The 16035-nt window shown below is 44.5% G+C and overlaps 1 protein-coding gene and 1 non-coding gene across 3 annotated transcripts in view; one reads left to right on the forward strand and one right to left on the reverse strand.

Moving 5' to 3' along the window:
- Positions 1 to 16035, reverse strand: part of TTC7B (tetratricopeptide repeat domain 7B) — a 247340-nt gene that overhangs the window by 103579 nt on the left and 127726 nt on the right. For both annotated transcript variants that reach the window (XM_069465219.1, XM_069465218.1), the window contains exons 10-12: positions 4456 to 4539; positions 3385 to 3489; positions 1415 to 1532 (exon numbers count right to left, since the gene is read on the reverse strand). In XM_069465219.1, the coding sequence (XP_069321320.1) occupies positions 1415 to 1532; positions 3385 to 3489; positions 4456 to 4539 (307 nt within the window). The remainder of the gene's footprint in view (positions 1 to 1414; positions 1533 to 3384; positions 3490 to 4455; positions 4540 to 16035) is intronic.
- On the forward strand, positions 10602 to 10663 carry LOC138381117 (U7 small nuclear RNA). The gene has a single exon (XR_011233053.1). It is a non-coding gene; the product is annotated as a U7 small nuclear RNA (small nuclear RNA).

A 16035-nucleotide genomic window follows, 5' to 3' on the forward strand; every position in this document is an offset into this window, starting at 1 on the left:
AAACTTTTTTATGGTTGGAACTGTAGGAGACCCTTATCTAATGACTCCAACAGGCAGCTCCCAGCCTGACAACAGACCGAGAGCAGTGGAAGGCTTCCCTAGGATCCAGATGTGGCCAGAGCCCATGGCTAACTTAGAACAGTGAAGGAGCTAGAGAGAACCTTGGAGGGGACCCAAATGAATCAGGAAGGCATGATGAGGCACAACAGGGTCAAATGACTCTCCCAAAGTTACTTGCTACTTTGGGAGTCTGAACTAAGAATTTACATGAATAAATATGTGGCATTAAATTTACTCTTCACTGAAAGTCAACTGTATGTAAAGCAATGTGCTGGTTATTGCCAATATATCATGTATATATGGAAAATTAGCAAAGAATCCAAGTTGAAAACCAATTGATATATAAAACTTCCCCAGGGTCTTTGAAATTTTAGGGCAGAGGAAGAGGGGATTGGAGGTAATTTGTAAAATAAGCTATAACAAAACTATAAAGAAAAAAAAGGAGAAGTACTACAAAATTCAGGATAGCATTTTGTCTTAGGAGGAAGAGGGAGCTTGTGAGGGCAATGTGGAGGGCTTCCCAGGTGGCTAGCAAGCTTCTGTCTCCTAAGCAGGGTGGTGGTTACAAGGGTATTTTGCCTTATATTAATTCATTAAGTTATACATTTGTTTTTGAGATCTTTTTTTTTGTATCTGTGTTATATTTAACAATAAAATGTTAAAAGAAGAATAGTAAAAGTTCAGAAAAAACAATTTGTAAATTTATACTTTCTGCAAATATATCATTGAAAACTTCGTTAAATCTACAAAACATAACCAAGATTTTTTTTTTTTTTAGCCAGAAACCCATCCACCAAAACTCTAAGCATGTCCACATGTATAAGTCACTGCACCTGAGAGCCCTGGATTTTTGATGAGCTGCTGCACTACACGTGTACATATCTGTGGATTAAAATGTTTGACTGGGGAGGGGCAGTTCCTGACCAGTCAAGGGAAGCTTCCTGGAAGTGTCTGGCTCTGACTTTTCTACATTCATGTACCTAAGATTCCACATCCCTCCCCACGGAGACAGCCCAGGCCAAGTGCAAGGGCAGCAGCAGGCACAAGGCTGGGTAGGTGAATCATCTTGCTCCTGTGGCAGATGCCCTTGCACCTGCCAGCGAGGTGCCCATGCACTGGCAGCATGGGGAGCCTGGAACACAGCTTGGGATCCCTGGCTCAGGGCCCCCCTCCCTGCCCTCCCATTCTCCTGCCAGTCCAAGCAAAGGGGCACCCGGGTCCCACAGGACAACAAACAATGACCCAACTTCTGCAGCCTCCTGAGACAGAAGGGGATTGCGGGAAGCCTGCAGTACACGCTCAGGTGACTCAGCCCTGTGGCCCGACTGCTCCCGTGGGGTGGGACTTCTCTCACCATCAGTGGCCTGCAGACTGTACGTGAGCCCCAGAGCTAAGTAGCCTTTGGCCTTGAACTCTGACGTTTTCTCTCCCGCATCGACGACAGTTTTGGCAAACTTTTCAGCCTCTTCCAACTGAAAAATGAGACAAGTTAAAAACAACAACAACAACCTGCAGAATTTCTAACATGAGTTAGTTCCCATAAGCATCTGCTGCCAAAAATGGATTTCTGATGAGTCACTTTGAAAATAACTCCCAAGTCTTCCGATCCCACTCTGGTGATTCTGTTTTCTTTATTGAGCCTCTCTAACAGTCCCCGGGATTCCTACCTTGCTTTTCTCTTTGAAGTTTTCCTTATTGCTTATTTGCCTTCTTTTCCAAAGTCACTGTCATATTTGGGGGGGTTTATCTTTTTCATTTTTATTTTCTACTGACTGGTTCTGTAATGAGATAGCACTAGGTATCCGGGAGATGAATTAAATATAATATTTTTTGTGAAGAATAAAGTTCTTGGAATGTTTCAAGTTTGGGTATATCTCTGTTTTTTTTTTTGTTTTTTCGTAGAACATAAAGAACCCACTTAGGCTTGGATTCTCTTTGCTACAAGCTGTTAAAAATTTCAAAACTCCATCTATTTATTTTACAATATGTAACACATGGACCTCACACCAGCAGATTCCAATGAGAAAATGTGCACCTGTAAACTACACCCACCATAAGACCTCTTGCACAATTCATTAGAGGCAAAAAATAATACGACACGTTCCTTCAAAGGATGGCAAATGTTCACGTTATTGAAGCTGGGAGTTCATTATACTCTTGACTTTTGTGATGTTTGGAAATTTTAATAATAAAAATGCAAGAAAAAATATACAGAAACGTTTATTACTTTCATTTTTTTAAAGAGGTTTATTTTAGGCATTTAGAGAGGTATATGTTACAGTAATGAAGAAGGCCATAGCTGGGCAGAGAGCAGCAGTCACTGCTGGAAACGGGCGTGTTCCAAAGCCCAAGGTCTGGTCCACTCCTCCGCCCACGCCCCACCCCACGCCCCCCCTCCGCCTGCTTGCAGCCCTGGACCCCAGAAACCGACAGGACCACACCACGCCTTCGCAGCTGTGTGCTTCAGGTGAAAGCCTGCTCTTTCAGAATGTCTTTTTGCTTCTACATTTTCCCAAGCAAAACTGAACAAAAGCGGAACGCTATCTACACAAGGCTTACTTTTCTTCTGCTGGGCAAGAATACATGGAAAAAACCAAGCAGCAAGGACCTTAATGGTGAAAAACCTGAGTTAGCAAGATGCCTCCGTCTTTTAAGCAGATTCTTCTTCTTGCTAATCTTGATACGAAGCTAAAGAAAAGAAATTAAAACTCTACGGTACGTGGCAATTATCTATACCACCATCTCAGCAATTAGTCTGAGTTTTCTATTTTCTACTCAAATTATGTATTTTTTTAGGTACAAGAATTGTTACAAATCAGGCTATTGCCAAACTCAGATCTGAACAAGAATACTTGAAGAAGAAAGTGGACGTGAAGGAAGAGAAACGAAGAGAGTTGGATGTACACATGAGCTAAACTAGAGGGTGACTCTTTGCTCCATAGCAAATCCCTATCTCAGCCAAAGGTAGATAATTCAGTGACATATCCCTTCTCAGTCCTATGTTAGTATACCTGCATAAAGCAAGATACATCTGAGTATGAATTCCAGTTCTATCCTATCATCGCTACTCTTAAAGTACATTTGCATGAAAAAGAAAAACTCGGAGTACCCAGGGAACATACTGGTTCTCCTCCTTCTTGGGGTGGACAGGTGAGGCCTGAGGAGGCCAGGGGCCGGGGCCCGGGGTCTGGGGATCCAAACAGCCCTGTCTTTGTGTAGCTGATGAATTACTATCATTTTCTCTCTATGCCTCAACCTGAAAACGGTTGGCAGCTCTGCCCTGGAGTCCCCTGCTGGGGGGCGGCGGGTGGCACCCGTACTCACCCAGTGAAGGGAGCCCATGCACAGCTTGGCAGCAAGGAGAGGAATGGTGGCGTCGTCGGGCTTCAGACGGATACACTCTTTCAGCACCTTCACGGCACGAGCAGACTTGGCAAGAGGAGATTATTTCTGTGAAACTCAAAATTTTTGACAGCACCAAATACTACAGCTTTTCCAGAGGGGCTTTTGGTTAGGATGCCCTCTTAATGGGGTTTTCCAACTTGGAGCCCAACCGGGCAGGGGCCTGGGGCCAGAGATAACCAGAGTGTGGGGCTTCTGGGTGGCAGGGGACTACGCTGAGGTTAAAAACAAGCGGGAATGCTCCTCTGGCATCACCTCAGTTTTGTTCCCTGCTTGTGTAGCTATCGCAAAAATAAAAAAATACAGACAGTGGAAGTTTATGTTATTACAGAAAATAAAATATGCAATTTAAAGCACATCACACTAAATTTCTGAATTTACTTAGGTCAAATAATCTTGTATCTCAGACTTCATTCACTAAATGACAAATTCACTAAATGGCCAAATTAATAAGAAAAACAATAGCTACTACCTTTACTGAGTGTGTACATAGTGAGGGGGTGCTATTCTAAACACCTTATCTCATTTCCCTGGGAAGAATTCTATGAAGTAGGTACTATTATTGCTCCATTTTACTGAAGAGGAAACTGACTCGCCCGTGTCACTCAGCTGTGAGGGTGGCACCAACCTTCAATCCCCAGCCCACACTTTTGATCAATAGCCATACACACGTTGCTAAAGAGAACCAAAAAATGTCCCCTTCCGGGAACAGGTTTACACTCTCAAACGAGTGAAAGGGTCAGTGTGAAGAACTAGCTCTACTTTAAGCCATGTCCATTTCACAGAAAGAAGTCACAGGGGCTCAAAAAAGGCAAATATTTCAGAATTTTTCTTCTCAGTGATAGGCCCATCTTGGCCCCCAAAGAATTTGATTTGATTGTTCATTAAGAAAGGACCACAGGACAGTTTCAATGACGGTATTATATCATTCCACGAGATTCAATGACATTAACCATCGACATAAACAATCGCACATCACAAAGAGCGACTCACTTTTCCAGCAGCCATCAGTGACAGAGCAAACTGGTACCAGAGGTGGAACTCCTCAAAGGCAAACTTCATGGCTCTTTCTAAGCACTGGTTTGGAAAGAAAAACAACGCAGACATCTGAGAATTGCTGGTGTCACAACTGGACAAGTGTGAGTTTGTGTCTACACACACTAAGAGAAGTCCTACAAAATCTGCTTCCCTTGAATGCTTAAAACATAATCCTCCACCGAACAGCTCCTAAGGAGTCCCCATAAGGCACAATGCACCATGTCAGAGGCCAGCACGATCCCTGGTCTCAAGTAGCTTTGTATCTAGTACAGGGAAGGAGGTAAACACACAAACAACACAAATACAAGGCCAAAGCTGACTAGTGTCCCCAGGGTGGGAAACAGAAAGTACCAGCGGAAGTAATTGCAGGAACCAGGAATGGCATCCAGGAAGAAGGGTCATTCCTTCCCCAGCCCAGCCCCACTACGGGAGAGGAAACATCAAAGGCAGAAATCATGATTCTTTGTCTCCTCGGTGCTGGTACAGTGCCTGCCCACGGTGTAATCTACAAACAGACGCCCCTCTCAGTCAGCGAGGACCCTCTGGTCCCTGCACAGAGAGTGACACGACCACATCTGAGCTTCAGGAAGATCACAGGGCCTGGGGTGAGTTGTAACACCACAATGGAGGCAGGCCAGCAGCCAGGTGGATGGAATGGTCCAGAGGCTTCAGGACCAAGAAGTGTGTCTGAGTTAGAATCAGCAAGGACGTGTCACCCACGGAGGGAGGCTGGTGAGGCACAGGGACTGAAGGAGTTCTCCACCGTCTCTGGCCTGTATACTCAGGAGCAAACCCATGGCACAGAAGGCCTGTGTGTGTGTGTGTGTGTGTGTGTGTGTGTCTGAGAGAGTGAAGGAGAGATGGAGAGACTCTTTTAGAAGAAAGCGTAAATGGGGAAGAAAGTGGTTATTAAGGAGTTTGGTATGGAAGACAGTGAGTTTGAGGTATTATGTGGTGATTTACTGGACACCATTAGAGACAATCTGGGACCTCATGAAAAAGATCACCTCTTTTCTTTCTTTCTTTTTTTTTTTTGAGACAGAGTTAGAGTGGCTAGAGTGCTGTGGCATCAGCCTAGCTCACTGCAACCTCAAACTCTTGGGTTCGAGCGATCCTCCTGCCTCAGCCTCCCAAGTAGCTGGGATTACAGGCACGTGTCACCACACCTGGCTAATTTTTTCTATTTTTAGTAGAGACGGGGTCTTGCTCTTGCTCAGGCTAGTCTAAAACTCCTGACCTCAAGTAATCCTCCCGCCTTGACCTCCCAGAGTGCCAGGATTATAAGTGTGAGTCACCATGCCTGGCCAGATCACCTCTTTTTTCAAATGAGAAGTTACTGTGAGTTTTGTGAGAAGTTACTGGAACAGATCAGATCACCCCAGAAGAGTATTCCAAGAGAGGGCAACAGGGCCAGAACCTTGGGGAACATCTCCATTCAAGGGGAAGGGAGAGGAAAAGGACCCGGAAATGAAAGTGAAATCTCGGGTGGGAGGGGGCGCAGCAGAGTGTCAACGCACAGAGGGGGTCTCGGGGGTGCAGTCGGGTCAGACGCAATGGAGGCCACGCAGCCTCTGGGTGTGTGGTTGGGAGACCAAGCCCTGTGCGTGTGGTTTTGGGGTGTATGGGAGGATGTAGGGCATGGGGGCCTGATGAGCAAAGGAAAGATAGAGACGAGCCGTGAAGGAAAACTGTGTGGAGCAAAGGCCTGGGCTAGGGGAGGCTACTCATCTGTGTACTTATTTTTTCATGGAGGCAACCGGAGCCTTCTCTGGCACGCGAGGAACGAGCGGCAGAGTGAAGAAACTGAGGAGATAAATTAGGTCCCAGGAGACCAGGGAGAGCCAGGTCCCTAAAGCAAATGGGCCCCTGCCTGAGGGCCCTCTCTTGCGGGGGCAGGTTCCCCCACATCAACAGGAGACCCCCGGGACTGTCCTGCCCAGCCAGTCTTCTCTGTAAGGAGGGCTGAGGTGGGTGCTGGGAGGAAAAGAAAACAATAGGGAGGTGGAGCGGGGAAAGGAGAGAAGGAATAGCAATAAGAGTTTTAAAAAAGAACAGAATAGGTTTAAAGAAGAAAAACCTCAGCCTGAGGGGTACCGAAGGCTCATGGACGTGCAGAGGCGCCCAGCACTGTGATGCCATGTCCCCCTTGTGATGTTCCTGGCCAGCCCCGGAGCAGAGGAGAACGCGGATGGATTCTTGGGGTTAATGGATGAGGGCGGGGGACAGGGAACTGACAGACAGGAGCACAGAGCAGGTGATAAACTGGAGGTCATGATAAGTAAAGTGAGGTGGTGGGAGAGGAGAGAAAAGAATTCCAGAATTTTAAATAATATTTACAGAGAAAGTCACAGTAAATATGCTAATTGGCTTACCATGAAAACCTACCCTACCAAAAATACATTATATTAAAAAGCAAAGTAATAAGCAGCTAATAAGCATCTACTATATATGCTCAGTGAGGGTATAGGATGCGCACCCAAAGATCGCAAGCAAGGAGAACACTGGCAACATGCTCAGCTGAAAACGCATGTGGACATGTGACTCATTCTGGAGAGCGAGATGTCGCAGAAGCTGCTGGGTGAGGTCTCCAGGAGAGCCCTTTACGAGGAGGGCACCTCTGCCAGCACACACTTTGCCTGCAGCTCTGCCCCTTCAAAGCTGGAGGTGACGAGCGTGGGTGACACGCCACCCACTAGAATGACTGAGCAGAAAGAGAAGGTGCTTGTCCCTGATGCCATGAGGTGCCGCAGCTGCTGCATGGCCTGGGACTGCTGTCTCTCGCCAGATGTTTTGTGGTGACGGACAAAATAAACTCATATTTGGTTACGCCACTGCATCTTGGTTCTGTTAATTACATCTGGACACACTCTCACCGGTACAGATACTAAGTAGCAGAGCTGGGCTCTGAACCCAACCCCAGAGCGCTCGAAACCGCGCTGCTGTGCAGATAAAACAGGCAGCTGTCACTGGCCTTAAGGAGCACAGCAGGGAAACAGAAGCGCCTTGCTGAGAAGATCAAGTGCGCAAGACAGGTATTGGGGAGACCTAAGCCACGTGGGGGGGGGCATGGGCTGGGAGCAAGTCAGGGACAGATGTCACAGGGAGGACACCAAGCAATGAAAGGCCAGCGGTACTTAGGAACTGACTTCGAGGATGGGGTGAGGGATGACGGAGGAGGAGGAAACGAGACTGATCATCACAGTGGCTGAAATTAGGCAAAGGAGCCGCTACGTGGAGAGAAGAGGGTAGATGAGGATCAAAATCGAGGTTTGTTCTAACAGCCCTACTCAATTAATTCATTGCAATATAACCACTAAGTACTTAAATATATACACAGAAACATTTAAATGTTTAAATGCTTTTTCTTCCCCCTTTTGCTAAGAGGAATGATAAATATCAACTGTTTTCCTGATAAACAAAAGGAGCTCAGCAGCTGAAACAGTCTGTTCAGAATCAAAAAGCTAGATGCTATAAATAAGTGTGCATCCTTATTTTCTTTTGTGCCAAAGGCTAACATACTCATTATACTTTGTGAAAAACATTTACTGAAAGCCTAATTGGTACAGAGTTTCATTCCAGGTGCTGCAGCAGGGAGGGCAGCCCCAGCCCTCAGAGCAGACTCACAGAATTCTGGGGCTGGGAGGGAACTTGGGAGAAGCTAGTTGAAGCCCCCAAAGGAGAGGACACTTGTCATTTTGGCTGCCTATTACTTCAAAACTCTTCTGATTTTTTGGGGGGGAGACTGGACACCCCCAAGAAGGGAAGCGAGAGGAGTGTGTCACATGAACTAGGCCCGGGCAGTCAGATGCTCCTTCCAGGGCTTTGAATCCTCAAGCAGTGAGGTCGGGGCGGGGCCCCTGGACCTTGTGCCCAGTGGCCAGGCCTGGGGGGCCACAGTAGCAGTAGGCTCAGTGGAGGGCCTAGGAGCGAACTGTGGCCTCCCAAACTGGGGCAGGGGGCTTGATTTCTGCTCAAGTCTATTCTGCGGCCTCCTGTGGATCGGGCGAGCTAAACAGTCCGGATGGATAAACTCCTTTTCTGCTTCAGTTAGCAAGTCAGGTTTTGTCACCTACAACCAAGGCCCTGAAGGGTACACCTAATCAAACGCTTCAGGCTCCTCTTGTGCCAACCCCTACCTTCCAGCTTCTGCCTGAGAATCTCTCAGAATGGAGAGTTCAGAGAATCTAGGCACCACCACAGATTAGATGTGTGAATTTGGGCAAGCCAATTAACTGCTCTAAACCTAGCTTCCTCACTATAGAATGAGAAATATGATAGTAATTAACGCAGAGCATAATCAGGGAGATTAAATTTGTTAATATATATAATAGCACCACAGATACAGGTTAATAAGTGCTGAATAATTGTTACCCATTATTCCTTTTTAAAAATTTTAGTATTCTTATATTAAGAAAGAAAATATAACAAATTGTATAACGTCTATTACCTTACCCAAATTCAATATATGCACACTCAAATTTACCATGCATTATCTCAGAAATGAATGTCCACTTTACAAAATGTTTCCTCATTTAAAAAAAAAGGATTCAATCTGAGACCCTTGAAAACAGGTCACAACTTTATGGAAATGGACTAGAATGTATGTTTATTACTTATTTCTTGAACAAGTTTTTTGGTAACATGCACTATGCAGCCAGGCACAATTCTGACTGCTTTACAAGTACTGCCTCATTTGGTCCTAACGACCCTACAGGGTACAGGCAGGTGCTACCATCGTCGTCCATCTACAGGCGAGGAAAGCGAAGCGGCAAGGCGTTCAGTGACTACACAGGGTCTCAGCTGGTGGCAGAGTCCAGTGTGAGTGGAGCAGTCTGGTTCCAGAGTCTGAGTCTTCACCACGATACTGCCTCTGAGACTTTAATGACAGACATGCCACTCACACAGCTTACCAGGCCCACTCATGCTACGTACGTACGCAAAGAACAGCTAAATAAAAGCCCCCCTCAAAAGGCTACATGTTCCCTGCCCTGTTTCACAGACTCAATAATGCTTTTTATTGCTAATCGGTGCCCCTGCATCCGTGGCCTCTTTGGGATCCCTGAGGCTACTAAGGACTGAGATCTTTTCAGCTTGCGGAACGGCCAAGAAGCCGTAGGGACCCCACGACCCACCAGCACCACGGCAGCCAGCGATGCCACATCTCCAGCCCCTCCCAAAGGTCTCAATTGGACGAAGATCACACGCGTAATGCACGGCCTCTGCATGCAGCAACTTTCACAGGCCCTTCCTAGCCTGGACTTCTTTCTCATAATGATAACAACCCACATCCCACAAGAAGCCACGGGGGTGTCTTATATAAAGTGAGTTAGAAAATCCAGGTCAACAATTACAAATTAGCCCTTGACCCCAATTCAGAGGAGTGTGAGCTCTGGCGTCACAGCCCATGTCTCTGCCTTCCTGCGGGCTCTCGGCGTCTCATGATGCACAGCAACGGCACGCCGGCTCTGAAACGGTGCCCAGACAGCTTCAGATGCTCCCAAATTCTTGATGCCAAGCGTGCCGCCTGAATATATACCACGTCCTCCCTTACATTTCCGTAAACATGAAGATTATATAAACCCCAGAGCAGCTTAGGCCAATGATACCTCAATCACAAAAGGAGACTCCCTCCCAAAGAATGCATCTACGAGAAAAACGAACTTGGGTTGTCACTGGGGGCATTTGCTATCCACAACACCTGCCCCTGAGATAAGGTGTTTGCGTACCCCAATTCTGTTTGCCTATCCCTTTTAAGGACCCCCAATCATATATGTATATGATAGAGTAAAAATTTCCAGTTTCAATGTTGTGGGGAGATGGGGAACAGAATACATGCTCATAAAATAAAATAAAGGCATTCACATTTTAATAGTGGTGCCAGTGAAAAGGTAATACTGGTGAAAATGGACTTTTCAGAAGACGGTAGGTGTTTTGTGCGTGGGGGACATATAAGAGGCTGCATTGATCACCCAGGCAGAGGGTGAGGATGGAGAGAGTAGCCACGTGGTGAAGGCTCTGGCTCTGGGGCCAGACAGCCCGGGCTTAATCTGAGCTCCTCACTCACCAGCCATAGGCCTGTAATGGGGGTTAAATGAAGAAATAAGTGTTACAGCTCTTTTGGAATTTGTCTAGTAGGTTTTCCAGTTTCCACCAGAAGACCCCCATGGGGAAAAAAAAAAAGAAATACATGTAAAATGCTCACAAGAGTGTCTAGCACAGAGTGAATGCCACAGATGTGCCAGCTGTTGATATTGCTTTTATGAAACAAAGTAGTGGCAGGTTTTTCGGAGTTCTGAAGGGGGGACGGAGAGGGGAATGAGAACTCTGGGGGTGGGGGTAGGCGTGCCAGTGGACAGCAGGTAAGAGTGAGTAGGGGCCTCTGAGTGGAAAGAGGCTTCTGGCCCTTTTCACTTCTGCTGTCCGGCGCAGAGATGGCAGTATGGGCCCAGGAGGAGGGGCTGTGGGGGCCAATCTGGAGCTGCAGATCCCTGAGTCACCCACACAAAACGGCAGGTGACATCTCCAAATCACCTCCCTCACAAGAAAAGAAGACGGATTTGGCAACAATATTATTTCTACCAGGAAAGATAGGTCCATTCACTGTAACCACGTGACTGCCACCTCTCTAAATCCCAGATAACATTCACTTAATACCAGGAATATTTGGTAGAACAATAATTAGACTCTAAATGGCATCATAATCATTTGAGTGGTAGTCAAAATGTCACTTGCAAAAAAATGTTTCCTTCTGGTAGCAAGAACTTAACGCCTTTCCAGTCTCTTATTTTGGCTTTTCATAAATCAGCCATCTTTGAGGGGGCTCCAGGAATGAGAAGCTCTTCTGGCATAAGAAAGGGATTTAGCAATTACCTTCCCAGTACTCAAAGCCCAATTACACAAACTGGGTGCGTGGCAGTGACAGCTGTACCAATACCACAAGCACGGAGAAGCCAAAGTCTATTTTTGGAATTCAAGAGTGAGATTCAGCATCCAAAACCATGGGGGAAGGGGCAGAAATAAAATAATCATGTACCTCTCACATTTAGCCGAAGGCTGCATCTAAAATTCATCACTATTAAAAGAGAACAAATACCATAGTGAACTGTCTTCATTATTCACCTTTGTGAACAGACAGGTTGGCCATATCCTAAAAGTTCTCATAACACAGATCCTTCGATTGATTAGGAAGATTTTCTTTCCTACATCATATATGCTTAACAAGCCAGTTAATAACATAATTCCTTGCAGTTTTGTAACAGTGGGGTGTTTTTAATCTTAACATGGTATGTGAATAATATTTCATTTCCTTAACTTTTAGCAATGAAAACTATCTAAGCTATTTAGACATTTTAAGCCACTATCTAAGAACCACAGAATGATGTAATCACAGAGCTAGTTGAGGCCTTCAAGATCACCTGGTCCCATACTTGCTTTATGGATGCGGAAACCAAGACCTAGAAGGGCCACACACAGTGGCAGACCTGGAATTAGAACCCAGGTCCCATGATGCTCAGTGCAGAGCTCTTATTCCTAAATTAACTAAAAATAAAAGTACAAATTAAAGCAGAGCTTGAGAGGTCTACTCTACAGGAGTCTGGGTCCAGAAAAAGCTTCTAAAAAGCAGACCTATGGAGCTCTCAGCTACAAAGAAAAGTCCCTCTTCCCCCAACCCTGAGTTTTGAGAAACTTTAGACATCAAAGCTTGCTCAAGTTTTCTCCCCTTATAGTGGAAATAAAACAGAGCAAATTGCTTCATGCTCTACCCATTCCCATTTCTCATTTTGCTTTAAAACAGCAATACTGCTCCAAGCAGAGAAGTATCAAATTTTTATTGCTTTGGCAAATGCTTAAATTAAAGGATATCATTGCCTCTGGTCACGGTGGGAGGAGTGGAGACTGGGTTGTTTTTCAAAGGTCACAGACTTTATTACAGAACTAGAACACTGGATGCTGTTCTCTCAACTATATGAAGCAACGAGACCAAGCTTGCACAGTGAGTAAAGGGTCTCCAGGGTCCTACTCAAAGATTACTCCATCTGCTGCTCTGCTGAGGTAGCTGTTCTTTGTCATCCTTGCAAAATGTACTAAATTCAAGAAATGGGAATTCCATTCCTCTGCCTCAATTGCTTCTCCCCTTTTGGGCTTTGTTTTCAGTGTCCCTCCCCTGGCTGTGCCACCAGGTTTTAACCCTCCAACTGTGGCTTAAGGCGTCACCATGCAAGGACTAAGGGAAGAAGTAAGGAGGCAAGAGTGATGGCAGCCCATGGGCGTGACATGTACAAAATAGGTGCACAACAAATGCTTGGATGAAGGTGTAAATACAGGTAGAGAGTTAGGATCCATTCTTCTGGATACCCTTTAGACAAGGCCACAGACAAACAAAGAAGCATCATGAAGAGTGCAGTAAATTGCAAAGAAAGGACTAAAGCAGGGGTTGCTAAGCTATGGCCCGAGGGCCCAATCTGACCTGTTGCCTATTTTCGTAGAGCCCAAAAGCTAAAAATCATTTTTATAGCTGAACATCTCCCATCAATTTGGTGATAGGAAATACTAACTTTGAACACAAATTAAGCAAAATGTTCTCCCCCTTCCCCTGCAAACAATCCCATTCTTCTTTAATGGATCTGTATTTTAAAAAGTTGTACTCACTTATTATATTTTGGATTTCATCAATACAAGTTTTGTGGAAAGGCCTCTTGGCCTTTGAAGCCTAAAATATTTAGTATCTGGCCCTTTACAGAAAAAGTTTGCAAACCTCTAAAGGATTTGGGGGCACTTTATGCTGGAAGAAAGAAGACAGCATGACATCTGTCTTCAAAACTTTGATGGGCTGTCATTGAGGCAGGACTGGACTTGCTCTATTACTCCAAAGAGACAGGATAAGTAGACGATACAAGGAGATAAATTTTAGGTCAATTCTTTCTAATAACCAAAGAGGAATGGGATGGTATACATTACATGCCAAGACCTGTGCTGGCTACTTTATACACATTATCTTTCTGAGCTTCGTAACAATCCCTGAGGTAGAAGCCCAGAGTAGCTAAGTATCTTTCATAAAGTCCCACAGCCAGGAAAGGGCAGAGCCAGGATTTGAACCCAGATCTGCCTGACTCCAAGGCTGAGTTTTTTCACTCTACAGTAGATACTTCCCTACATAAGGATCAAGGATCATCTGCCAGGGTTATTACAGAGGGGATTTTTACATTAGAAAGCAAATTACTAATATCACCAATAATAATAGTTAACATGTACTTTGCATACTCTATCTATCTATGGAGACCAGGTCTCACTATGTTGTCCAGGCTGGTCTTGAACTCCTGGACAACCTCTTGCCTCAACCTCCTAAGTAGCTGGGATTACAGATGCACCCCCTGCTTCCAGCTATGCTCTCCCTTTAATTCTCACAATGAGCCTTGGAGCTAGGTCCTATGTTACCTGTGTTTTCCACATAAGGGGACAGATTTAGAGAGGTAAAGGAATCTGCTCAAGTTCATACTCAGCATATAAAGTGGCAGAACTGAGGTTCAAACTCAGATCTGATGTTAAAGCACAAGGCATTGTTGAGACGGCAATGTTATCCAAAGCAATCTACAAATTCAATGTAATCCCTATCAAAATTCTAATAATTTTTTTTTTTTTTTGCAGAAATGGAAAAGCCAATCCTCAAATTCATATGGAATTGCAAGGGACCCTGAATAGCCAAAATAATCTTTAAAAAGAACAAAGTTGGGGGACTCATACTTCCCAATTTCAAAGTTTACCACTAAGCCACAGAAATCAAAACAGTATGATATTGCATAGGACAAATATCCAGACAAATGGAATAGAATCAGGATCCCAGGAAAAATTCCACACATCTCTGACCAACTGATTTTTGACAAGGGTGTCAAGTCCATTCAATAAGAGAAAGAATAGTCTCTTTCACAAACGGTGCTGGGACAATTGGATTTTCACATACAAAAGAATGAAGTTGGACCTCTACTTCACACCATATACAAAAATTAACTCAGAATGAGTTTTAACAGCCCAAATATAAGAGCAAAAACTATAAAACTCTCAGAGGAAAACAGAAGGGTTAATCTTTATGGCCTTGAATTTGGCAATGGATTCTTAGATATGACACCAAGAACATGAGCAACAAAAGAAAAACTAGATACATTGAACTTAAAATCATTAATAAAAAATTCTGCACATCCAAGAACATTATCAAGAGAGTGGATAGACAACCTACATAATGAGAGAAAATATTTGCAAATCATATTTCTAACCAGAGTTTATTTATTATCTATAATAAAGAACAATTGTAACTCAACAACAAAAAGACAAAAAAAGTTTCTTAAATGAATAAAGGACTTGAATAGCCATTTCAGCAAAGATACACAAATGGCCAATAAGCACATGAAAAGATGCTCAACATCCTTAGTCATTAGTGAAAGGAAAATCAATACCACAATGAGATACCATTTCACACCTACTAGGATGGCTGTAATCCAAAACAAAAATAAAAAAACAAAAAACAAAAAAATGAGTGTTGGTGAGGAAGTGGGGAAATTGAAACCCCCGTGTATTGCTAGTGGGAATGTAAAACAGTGCAGCCCCTGGGAAAAACGGTCTGGCAGCTCCTCCTCAAAAAGTTAAACATGGAATTGCTATATGACTTAGCAAATCCACTCACAGGTACATACCCAAAAGAACTGAAAAGAGGAACTGGGATATGTGTATGCCAATGTTCACTGCAGCATTATTCACAATGGCTAAGATACATACAACAGAACATTATCCAGCCACACAAGGAATGAAGCTCTGACACATGCTATCAGATGTATTATTACAACATGGCTGAACTGAGAAAACATTTGGCTATGTGAAGCAAGCCAGACATAAAAGGGCAAGTACTGCATGATTCCATTCACTTGAGGTCCCTAGAATAAGCAAATTCATAGAGATAGAAATTAGATTAGAGGTAACCAGGCTATGGGGGGAGAAGAAAATGGGAAATTATTGCTTTATTGCTTCATGGGTACAGAATTTCTGTTTGGGATGATGGCAAACTTTGGAAATACTGACAACGGTCGCAAAATATTGTGACTATTTCTCTGCACTACACCACCCTAAGGGTTTAAACCACTTCTATTCCTTCCAAGAGTATTGGCATTTTCATTGAGGGCTGGAAGAAGGAAGTAGGGCTTAATTCAAAAGAACACTTCCATAATGGTGAGAATGGAGATCACAGGGGCCATGTCAGAGGCTGAAATTCTTCATGGCAGCCTGTCATGCAAAAACGATGTAGGTGTGGTCCCTACCAGGCCAACCACAGAGTTGGGCCAGAGCTGGGATCTGTCCAGGTGCTTTTTCCCAAGCTGGGCCCATTTCCCACTAAATGACCTTTAACTATTGTGCCTGCCTGAGGGAAGACATACTCATTGCACATCTAGGGACCTCTGAAACCAAAGAAAAGGGGGCAGGATAAGAGTATACATTGGCTTTGAAGCACTGGTGTATTCAGCAAGTCTTTACTGTGTACCTACCACAAGC

The sequence above is a fragment of the Eulemur rufifrons genome, chromosome 2, assembly GCF_041146395.1.
Source record: "Eulemur rufifrons isolate Redbay chromosome 2, OSU_ERuf_1, whole genome shotgun sequence".
NCBI lineage: Eukaryota > Metazoa > Chordata > Mammalia > Primates > Lemuridae > Eulemur > Eulemur rufifrons.